Source organism: Fukomys damarensis, unplaced genomic scaffold, assembly GCF_012274545.1.
Source record: "Fukomys damarensis isolate Sample0158 unplaced genomic scaffold, DMR_v1.0_HiC HiC_scaffold_16, whole genome shotgun sequence".
Taxonomy (NCBI): domain Eukaryota; kingdom Metazoa; phylum Chordata; class Mammalia; order Rodentia; family Bathyergidae; genus Fukomys; species Fukomys damarensis.
Window position 1 is genome coordinate 24428123 of NW_022900928.1, and position 11813 is coordinate 24439935.

The following is an 11813-nucleotide window of genomic DNA, read 5'->3' on the forward strand; positions in this document are numbered from 1 at the left end:
TATTAGCCATAGCAATTAGACAAGAGAAAGAAATTAAAGCAATAAAGATAGGAAAGGAAGAAGTTAAACTGTCATTATTTGCTGATGATATGCTACTCTACAATGAAGACTCAAAAAACTCCTCCAAAAGACTTCTCGACTTAATTGACACTTTTGGCAGAATAGCTAGATACAAGGTCAACACCCAAAAATCAATAGCCTTCTTTTATACAAATAACAGACTCACTGAGAAAGAAATTAGGGAAACAATTCCTTTCACAATAGCCCCCCAAAATAAGTATCTGGGAATCAACCTAACAAAAGAAGCAAAAGACCTCTACACTGAAAACTACAGCACTCTGAAAAAAGAGATTGAGGAGGATTTAAGAAAATGTAAAAATGTCCCCTGCTCCTGGGTAGGAAGAATCAACATAGTGAAAATGGCCATACTACCAAAACTGCTATACAGATTCAATGCAATACCAATTGAAATCCCAACACTATACTTCACAGTACTAGAAAGAAGAATCCAAAAATTCATTTAGAACCATAAGAGACCTAGAAGAGCAAAAGTCATACTAGGCAACAGACACATGGCAAAGGGTATAACAATTCCCAATTTGAAACTATACTACAAAGCCATTGTGATAAAACAGCATGGTACTGGCAAAGAAGCAGACCAGAGGATCAGTGGAACAGATTGGAAGACACAAAAACAACTCCAGATGCACACAGCTACCTCATCTTTGAAAAAGGAGCTGCCAGTCCCCACTCGAGGAAAGAGCCTCTCTAATAAATGGTATTGGAAAAACTGGATCTCAACCTGCAAAAGATTAAAATTAGATCTTTATCTGTCACCATGCACTAAATTAAAATCCAAGTGGATTAAAAATCTAAACATAAAAACAAAAACACTAAACTTGCTGAAAGATAAGTTAGGCAGAACACTGGAAGACATTGGCATAGGAAAAGACTTTATGAATAAATCCTCAGTAACACGGGAAATAGCAGAAAGAATCAACAACTGGGATCTCATCTTATTAAAAAGCTCCTGCACTGCAAAAGAAACCATCAACAGAACTAAGGGACAACTTGCAAAGTGGGAAAAACTTTTTACCAGCTGCTCCTCAGACAAAGGACTATTATCTAAAATATATAAAGAACTCAAAACAACCAGCTCCCCCAAATATAAATGCCAAATTCTAAAGTGGGCATCTGAAATGAACAGACATTTCTGACAAAGAAATAAAAGCAGCAAGTAAATATATGAAAAAATGCTCCACATCACTGGTCATTCGAGAGATGCAGATGAAAACAACACTGAGATTCCACCTCACCCCACAAAGAATGGCTGCTCTCAAGAAATCACACAATAACAAATGTTGGCTGGGTTGTGGGGAGAAAGGAACCCTTCTCCATTGTTGGTGGGCATTCAGACTGGTGCAACCACTATGGAAGTCAATATTGAAATACCTCAAAGAACTAGGATTAGAGGTTCCATTTGACCCAGCCATCCCTCTGCTGGGTATCTTTCCAAAAGAAGTGAAAGAATCATACCACAGTGATATATGCTCACCCATGTTTATAGCAGCACAGTTTATAATAGCTAAAACTTGGAAACAGCCCATCTGCCCATCAATTGGAAACTGGATAAAAAGATGTGTCTTTTCTACAAAATGGAATACTACTCAGCCATAAAGAATGAGAAAGTAGATTCATTCATAGTTAAATGGGTACATTTTTGAGGATATACTTCTAAGTGAAATAAATAAGGCACACATATGCAAATACTGAATAGTATCTCTTTTGTGAAAAACTAAAATAGTACTCAAGATCCTAATGGGACACTTAGCAAATAGGAAGAAAAGGATCAAAGGTGTAGGGACAGCGAGAAGGATAGGGAAGGGGGAATAAGGCAAAAGGAAAAAAATATGAGAAAATGTAAAAATGGAATTAAAGTGTTTGAAGTGGGGAGGGGAGGGGAGGGTGAAGGGAGGGTGGGGACAATGGGAAAAAATGAGAACCAAGACCTGGCATGTAAAGTTACAAGATCCCAGTAATGAATGTAACTGTACTGTCTACCTAGAATGTACCAATAAATTAAAATTAAAAAAAACAAAACAAAAAATAAATAAATAGCATTCCATTTTAAAGGAAAAAAAATCTTTATCCAGTCTCCACTTGATGGGCAATTGGCTTGTTTCCAAGTTTTAACTATTACAAACTGTACCCCTGTAAACATGGGTGTGCATATATCACTGTGGCTTGATTCTTTTAATTCTTTTGGAAAGATACCTAGCAGAGGGATGGTTGCGTCAAATTTGACCTCTAATCCAATTTTTTAGAGGTATATCTATATTGATTTTCATAGCAGTCGCACCAGTCTGCCCTCCCAGCAACAATGGAGAAAGGTTCCTTTCTCCGCACAACCCCACCAACATTTGTTATTGGTTGATTTCTTGATAGCAACCTTTCTTTCTGGGGTAAGGCGGAATCTCAGTGTTGTTTTCATCTGCATCTCTAGAAAAATAAATGATGTTGAACATATTTTCATATTTATTTGCTGCTTTTATTTCTTTGTCTGCGAGACATCTGTTCATTTCAAATGCCCATTTTTGAATCAAGTCTTTATATTTGAGGGGTATGATTTTTTTTGAGTTCTTATATATCTAGATAGTAGACCTTAGTCTGAGGAACATCTGGTAAAATATTTTTACCAATCCTTATTGACTCTTAGCTCTGTTAGTCGTTTTCTCGTGTAGTACAGAATCTTTTAAATAAGATGAGATCCAAGTTTTTGATTCTTTGTGCTAGTTCCCATGTTACTGAGGATTTGTTCATAGTCTTTTCCTATGCCAAGGTCTTCAAGAGTTCTGTCTAACTATCTTCTAGCAAGTTTAGTGTTGGAAAATTGGATTTCAACCTGCCAAAGATTAAAACTAGACCCCTATCTTTCACCATGCATTAAACTAATATTGAAGTGAGTTAAAGATCTAAATACTTTTTAAGATATTAGTATTAAAACAGAAACAGTAATTTCTTCCCTCTTTCTACAGCTACTATTGTTTTACAATTCTATTGTAATCCTCCAGTGATGCAAACGTTTTTCTTTTCCTGCTATTCATTAGTGATATCTTCTAATTTTCTGTGATAATTTATGTAACATTTTGCTTTGCTCATATGTGCTTAAAAAGTACATTTTATAATTTTATAAATGGGTTTCATAAATATTGATTCGAACAAATATGCTAATTTTTTGCCAAATAGTCTACTTGGGAATTCAATCCCATGAAGGTCATATTAATTTCTTATTGCTGTTGTGATAAACACTGCAAATTTGTTATCTTACAAATATGTACATTAGTAATTCAAATCAAATGTCACTGAACTAAAATCAAGGTATCCTGACAAGTATCCTTTTGTGGAGTTTGAGAGAAAAATATGCTTTCATGATTATTCCATCTTCAGTTGGCTGTAAATACTCCAAAGCTCACAGCCTCCTGCTGTCTTCAAGGCTGGCAACTATCAATCAAGTCAGTCTCCTGGCCCATCACTCACACTAACTTTGGTGCTGCATCTCACTTTCCCTTTTTAAGAATCTCTGTGATTACATTGGACCCACCAGGTTAATTGAGAAAAAAATCTCTCATTTTAAGATTAGATGATTAACAGCCATAATTTCATCTGTAATCCAAATTGCCATTACTTTTTTTTTGGGGGGGTACTGGGGATTGAACTTGGGTCCTTGTGCTTGCAAGGCAGGCCACCGAACCACTGAGCTAAATCTCCAGCCCACCATTATTTTGATTCAATCAAACTTTACTTGGCTGACACTGGGAATATATACAAGAACAAGAAAGACATGGTTCTGTATATGGTCTCACTGAAGATCCTCGAAGTACGGTAAATTAAATAGGCAATACTCAAATACCATGCAAAGAAATATACAAATGTGATGGATAAAAGTACCATGAGGTAATCTGAACAATCCTATAGATAGTACAAGTTTAATGCTTTATTTTTGTAATTAGTGCACAACAATTATAGAGAATAAAGGGGTTTATTGTAACACAATCATGTCATACTTTGAATTTATCTGTAGCCTCAATTATCCTCTCCAAAGCCTCTCCTCAATTCTGTTTCTCTGGTCTAATAATCCTCCTTCCACTGTCTTCACTATTTCATCTAATATCATGGTTGTTTTGCTATTATTTTTTAAAATGTGCATGTTTATGTTGTAGTTGTCAGTGGTTTTCTTTGCTTTTTTGCATTTTTGTAAGAGTGATTTAGTCTTTGGCACTGTGGATTTACTCTCCAAAATCATCTCTCTGATACAATGTGTATTTTGTACAGAGAAGACTGGCATTTTAGTTTATGTACATAAGGAACTTTGCAAAATTGTTGCGATTTTAATTTATTTTTATATTATTTATTTCCTTTTTGTGGACTGTACATAACCATAGACAAGATGCTTAGCTAGAAATCATGATTTCCTGGATTGAAAGGCTGGTTTGCTACTTAACAACATTACTTCTTTGAGCATCAGTCAAATTTTCAATTATATACCTTCTTCAAGGTATGGAAGTGAGGACTCTTGATTTGTTTTGTTTTGTTTTGTTTTCTCACTGAGTTTATTGGTATATTTTAGGTATACAGTACAGTTACATTCATTATTGGGATCTTGTACCTTTACATGACAGGTCTTGGTTCTCATTTTTTCCCCTTGTCCCTGCCTTCCCCTCACCCCCTCTTCCCTTCCTTTTTTACAAATACTTTATTTCCAGTTTTTTATTTTCTCATTTTTTTTCTTTTCCCTTATTACATCTCCCCTACCCTTCCCATTCTTGATTTGGTAAATGAGATTTTAATTTTTGGATAATAGTTTCCACTTGAATCTCTTCAAATATTCCAGTTTATTTATGAATATTTAAATCATATTTCATCATACTTACTACAACCTCAAAAATAACTGTATTACTTAGTCTGAAAGTGTACTATGCAAAGCCTTATGTTTACTAGAATGTTTCGTTTATAATTTTTGTTTCATGACAGATGTATTTGTTCTTCTTGGTTATACTAGATACAGGACATTTTGTGTAAAATACAGTAGATATGATTTGAGGTCCAGAATAATATTATACAATGGAATTCTGGTTTGTAAGATATAGATTTATGTTTACTTCTGGAAGGCAGCCAGAACCACTAATGACTCAGGTTTCTTTAATCAAATTAGAATTTGAGATGATTTAAATATATGCCAGTTCCTCTGAGAACGTAGCTGTTTCTGGTTTACTCTTCCAAATAGGAAAATTACTCATGAAATTCACCTAAAATTCTATGTAGTTTCTAAGATAAGGAGAAAAAGGAGTACATTTTTCATGAAGAAAAAACTGTGATGTGAATAGTGTGAATTATGATGTGATTAGCTATTTTGGATAAATGTAGGGAGAGAATTTTAAAAGTGGGTAGAAAGAAGCTTAGACTTTTATAAACATAGAGAGAAGGAAAGAACACTTATCATCTGGTAAATGAGGGCAGCAATGGTAAATTTTTTGATGTCACAAAAGTACACCTGTCAGAGTCAATTTGGGAAATCTGAGCATAGGAGTACAATGTGAAGGGGAAAGGCAAGTGAGCCAAAGCCACATGCAGAATTACGCTTTCCATTCTCCACACATGAGGATTTAGGAGCTTATAAATGACAATGATAACTTCCCTTTTGGTATGAGAGCACTTGGAAGCAATCACGATGGAACAGAGTAATTACTTGGCTTGCCAAAGTTTTAAAAATGTACAACCTGCTATGAACATTTATTTGAGATGAAAGATATAGGAATAAACAGAATGAGATGAATTAAATGACTACTAAAATAGTAGAGAAAAGATAACACAATACCTGTAAGGAAGATCAGAAATGAGCAAAACATATTGGGCACAAAAACAAAAGAATTGCTGGACCAGATAGAAGTAAAAGGGTTTGAAAATGGAGAGACATACACTTAATTTTTACATTTAAACAATTGTACCAGAAGAATTGCACTTATCAAAAGGAATTTGTTTTTTTAAATTCTTTACTGATTGCATGATGGTAAACTTCTTATATATTCAAGTATATATTACGTTGTTGAATGTATCACTCTGGAGATAGTTTGAGAAGTCATGGAAGGAAGCACCACTGGAGCCATCAATATATAGAGATATTTGCAAACTACACTACTAGGATAAAATCTCTAACAAAAAGAATATATGTAGTTTTATAATAAAAATAAAAGCAGAACTAAGACCTATAATATCCAAGATAGTATTTATAAGTCAGACTAGAAGAGTAATCAACACATACAACTATTCAAAATGTATCAATTGTGGAAATGGAAAAAAATAAAAGTCAAAGTGACATTTACATAGATTTCAAGGGAGGAAACTGTCAAGAGTGTCACAGTGTCACTGTTATCCGTATCCCATCACGCTGAGATTAAGAGATATGGAGAAATGAGACAAGGGTATTTTTTTTGTGGCCAATCATTGATTAAGTAAACTAGGTCTGATTCATTTCAAACAGATGTTGGATGTTAAAGCAGAGAAAAATAAGTTAAGGAAAGGCACTGTACATCCTAGTTTACATTTGCAGCTTCTTTTCACATGTTTCTAGATAATTTCAAGTGGTCAGTTCTTCTGAAACAGTGACATGGTTCAATCAACTATTTTCAGTCTTCATCTCCAGAAACCTGCATTCTAAACTATACTAATCAGCCCAAAGTGCATTTTTAACTTAAGTCATTGTCACCTTATGATGAGTTCCTTGGACAGCAAACCTGTTATGAATGGAAGGAGTATCTGCATATAAATAGCTTCAAAATCAATAGGAGCAATTATTACAGAAACAAAAGGAGCAGCCTGGCAAATACCTGCAAATGCAAGGACAGATTAAGTTCCAAATACAAACAAGAATATGAATGTTTATCTAGTGCTTGAGATTTTTCAAGCCACAGTCAAGAAGGAACAAAAGGCAAATTCATAAAGATTTAGTAGGAGTTGTGCAGGTGAGACTGGTGGAGGGTACAGTGGAGTTCTATAAATATCCCCTTTCCTGGTATAAAGCACTAATTTCCATAATTACTGGGAATGTAAAAGGGAACTGGTAGCCAAATTTGTCTTTGGTTCTTCTTTTAGATAGCAAGAACTTTTTTGGCTTAAATAAAATTCCACCTTCCAGGCAAAAAAAATTGTCATTAGGACTAATTCATGTAAAACTTTTCTGAGTCACAATTCCCGGTGATTCAGAAAGAGCTCTGAGGGACAGCCCAGTTCCAGAGTTCTCTGTATGTCTGGCTGAAGCTTTTATTGCTACATCACCAATTTTTTTCTCTTTTTTTCATCCATTAAACAACATGTTAACCTTCAGGTCATAACTCTATTAGTTTCCAATGCCACTATAACAAATTACCACAAATGTAGTGCCTTACATCAACAGAAATGTAATATCTTACAGTTGTACTGATTAGAAATTTGATGTCTTTCTCATTAAGTTAAATCTCATTAGCAGGTCTGCATTTCATTTTGAAGGCTTCATGGGAGAATTTCTTTTGTTATTTCTTCATCTCCTAAAGGCAGCTCAAGTTCCATGACTCAGGGCCCTTTTCTCTGTTTTCAAAAACAGTAAAGGGAAGTTGAACTTTCTCTCGACTTTACTCTGACCTTGCTTTGTCATCACAACTCTGAATATGATCTTGCTCCTTCTGTTGTACACACTTTGAGATCCTTATACTGGAAATCCAGGCTTAATTCCAACTGTGACTTCATACTTCTTCATCATGTAATTTAACATATCCATAAATTTTGTGGTAAGACTTGCACATCTTTAGGAGCTCGTTATTCTGCCTACTGCCAGTCCCATGTAAATTTCCTAAGTATAAACCTCCATCCCAGAATATCAATATCATCCTAGGGCTGGGGATTTATTTCAGGGGCACTATGCTGCCTGGCAAGTGAAAGGTCCTGAGTTCAATCCCTCGTACTAAAATAAAAAAAAAAAGAAAGAAAGAAAGAAAAGAAAAGAAAAGAAAAGAAAAGAAAGATAAAAGAATATCACTCTAAAAAGCTTAACCTGCAGAACTTGTTTAGTTGAGATCCTTTGAGAGTCCAGCATGAAATTACAAAGGCAAACAAAATCTCATTATAAGTAGTAAGCAAACATCCCAAAACTATCAGAATGTTTTTAAAAATTGTAACAATAGAGCAAGAATTATAGGAAAACTGCTCAAAGTTTATAAATCTATGTGCCTAGCAGGCTCAAAGAAGTGTATGCTTGTGCATGTTGACAGTAAATGAGAAAGAAAATTACAATTGTATAGGATGTATAGGTTTTTATTGATAGACCAAACATATAAAACTTCAGTATTGGAAAATTTATAGTTATGTTGTGCAACTGAGGAATAGACTATAAAAGGCTTAAAGTACAGTGATTTTTAAAATGTATATGAATAGTTAGAACTACATTTAACTGGCTATCATGATGGAAAGAAAGGTAAAATTCATGAAAAGATGAAAGTTTGATTTATTTTTAAATATTGACAATGTAAAAATTAGTAGAAATGATTTAAAGAAAGTTTGAATGTCTCATATAAGAGCAGAGTTCAGGAAGTAAAGGCTTACTGATACAGTACATTATTTAAACAAATATAAATTTAGACTCAATATACTGAAATTTCTAAACAAAATAGACATTTATAAAGACTACAGAAAAACTTCTTTTAAAAAAATGATACAAATATGATTGGTATAATGAGCTTCATTGACAGCACTGGTTGCTGAGGAAAACACAGAATAGCACTTCAGAAAACTAATGGAATAGACATTTGTACAAAATGTTCTGTTTTCCAAATATTAGGAGAAATGGGGAAATATTTTAGACATAAAAATGGAATGAAATATTACCAGAGAAAAGCGGGTGTTTTGTCTGGCAGCAGATTGAGGTGAGGAATAGTTCATGGTTCCAATGAATACTGATTAATCCAGAAGTCTCAAAGTAGTCAGGGGAGCATTTTGCAAACTCAAATGAATGAAAATACATGCCTTGAATAAAAACTATCAATTATTTTTTTTCTAAATCTGCACAAAATATTCCAGAAGACACCATCATGAGAGATATGAATGCAAAAGAAGCTAAGCTCCAGAGATGGCTTGAATGCCCAACAGATGAATACATAAAGATAATGTGGTGTTTATTCACAATGGAGTATTAGTCATAAGGAAGAATGAATTTACATCATGTGCAGGAAACTGGATGATCTTGAGATGGTACTGACTGAAATAAGTCAAATACAGAAAATAAAATATCACATGAGAAACCTAACATATAAATAAACAAATGAGTAAAAAAAAGAGAGATGGGAGGAAACAAAAAGACACAAATTGATATCAGGAAGGTGATCAGGGTAAGAGGAAGTTATGGAGGAGGGATAAAGGTATCGAAAATGATCAAAATGTCTCATATACATGCAACATATCCCACAAAATAACTGTTATATATGGCAAACATACACCAATAAAATAATCTTTTCAAAGACCCAAAAATGTAAAGCAGATAATATTTTTGTTTTGTTTAATCTAGAGTAATCTAAGGTTAGTCTTAAGGGAGGATAGAAAGGGAAATAGGGAAGTAAACTATTAATAAAACTATATAGAAGAAGTATTATAAGATATGCAACAGCATAAGTGAAAAGAATTTGGAAAAGGGAACTAAATGAAATAAAATATAAAATGTAAAATAAAAATAAATTTTTTCTAGACAATATAAAATGCAAAAAATAGTGAATCAAAAATAGAAACAAGAGGGGCCGGGGATTTAGCTCAGTGGTTCAGTGGCCTGCCTTGCAAGTGCAAGGACCTGAGTTCAATCCCCGGTACCAAAAAAAATATATATATAGAAACAAGAAAAAAAATATATTCTCATGGATGATAATCCCATCACTTAATAATTATACTTCAAAGAAAAAAATGTGAATGCATTACTGTAAAACATAAAATATGCTGTGAAGATATATAGCTCACTTTTTAATTACAAATGTAATATGTGATACACATCTATAAAAATGAATATATAAATGAAATTAATTTTATTAAACACAGATTATTTTAATATATGTAAAATGTTTACAAATAATTCAACCAAAAAACCATGGGTCATTGTAAAAATAAAAATTTTACTCATATTACAAAAACTAAAGTTTGTCTCTGGAGAAACAGGAGGAAAACTGTTCTTGAAAGTGTTAAAGGTGTTTTCAAAACTAATGTTGTATATATTTTATCAAGCATTATCTCTGAAATCAGTGCATGATTAGGGATGTTCATCTTGTTTTCAGGAACAAAGATATTTGTTATATTTTTAGTTTCTTTGTTAAATTGATTTAAAAAACTATATGGTAAACAATGTAAAGTGAAGTGAGACCTTTAATCAAGGAAAAATTTTTGCTCAGTCTTTTAAATTTTACTGATAAATCACTTAAAGGGCATTACTCAGTGTCTTATAAAAAGTGACTATTTATATCTTAATCTGTAATTTCTAGATTTACCTTTTGGGGAGAACATGTGTCATGTGTCCAGGACACAAGGCATCAAAATTTGCATAAAGTATTTTAAGATCAAATGTACATTGAAAAATAAAAATGGATGTGCAAAGTTCAATTTAGACATGAGTAGAAATAATATATGGATGTAATTAGATAAGAAAATTTAATTCATCTTTATGCTATGGAATGCAGAGTGTCAACCAGTGTATCATTGTTGGTATTTGTGAGAAATACTGCTGAAATTATGTTGGTTTTGACTATCGTTATACCAAGATTCCTATATTTCGCAGATCATTCCACCTCAGGTTAAAGATTTGGCCATAATGTTTAGAACCCAGGAAAATGGTTTCACAGGGACACAACAGAATACAGCCTCTACAGAGCCAGATGTTTGTGTTAATTTGGTGTCTTGATTGATCTTCAAAACTTAGACTGATTCAAGATGTGCAATGGATAAAAGATGAGTATAAATTAAATGGGTAATCAAATATATGCAAGTATTAATGGATGAAAGCAGGACATAAAAAAGGATTAATTCAATTTTCCAGTGTCACATATCTCTAACCAAAAAGCACTAGAAACCCCGTATAACATGTTCCTTCCCCAGAAAAGAAGCTACAAGGGCTTTGCATGAGCCACACTACTTCATTCCCCTCCAGGATGATAGTCCAACAGCCTTTGAAATCTAGATGCAGCGACATTTCTGTGCAGGTCTCTAGTGCATCAGGCCACAGCCCAGAAAAACAACTAGTACAGCAACACGCCAGTAATAAGGCAAAGGAATAGGAGATGTTTATTAAGGCAAACATATATGAGTCTTCCTAGGAGGATCAAAATCTTTAGAAACAGAACACAAGAGTCTCATCTTTTGTTAAGCACACTGAGCACTCGCTCTCTGATATGTTTGGTCCTTACACCGTAGATGATGGGATTCAGTGAAGGTGGAATAACCAAGTACAGGTTGGCAACGAGAATGTGAATGTAGTGTGGGATGCTGTGTCCAAATCGATGGGTGAGGAAAGAGAAGACTGAAGGGATGTAGAAGACACCGAGAACTGCAACATGAGAGCCACATGTGCTGAGGGCTTTTACCCGTGCATCCTGTGACGGGAGGTGGAACACAGCACGGAGAATGTAAACATAGGAGATGCCGATAAGCACAAGATTCAGGAGAAACAGCGAGACCACAAAGAGTCCATAGATAGCATTGATACGAATATTTCCACAAGCTAACTTTGCAATGCCCATGTGCTCACAGTAGGAATG

The 11813-nt window shown here is 34.0% G+C and overlaps 1 protein-coding gene across 1 annotated transcript in view; it reads right to left on the minus strand.

Annotated features, from left to right (window-relative positions):
• Positions 1–11408: 11408 nt before the first annotated feature.
• LOC104857875 (olfactory receptor 52J3-like) overlaps positions 11409–11813 on the minus strand; it is a gene marked incomplete at its 5' end in the record, with an annotated part of 2088 nt that continues 1683 nt past the window's right edge. The window contains one exon of the mRNA XM_033763906.1: positions 11409–11602. Coding sequence (XP_033619797.1) covers positions 11409–11602 — 194 coding nt within the window. The remainder of the gene's footprint in view (positions 11603–11813) is intronic.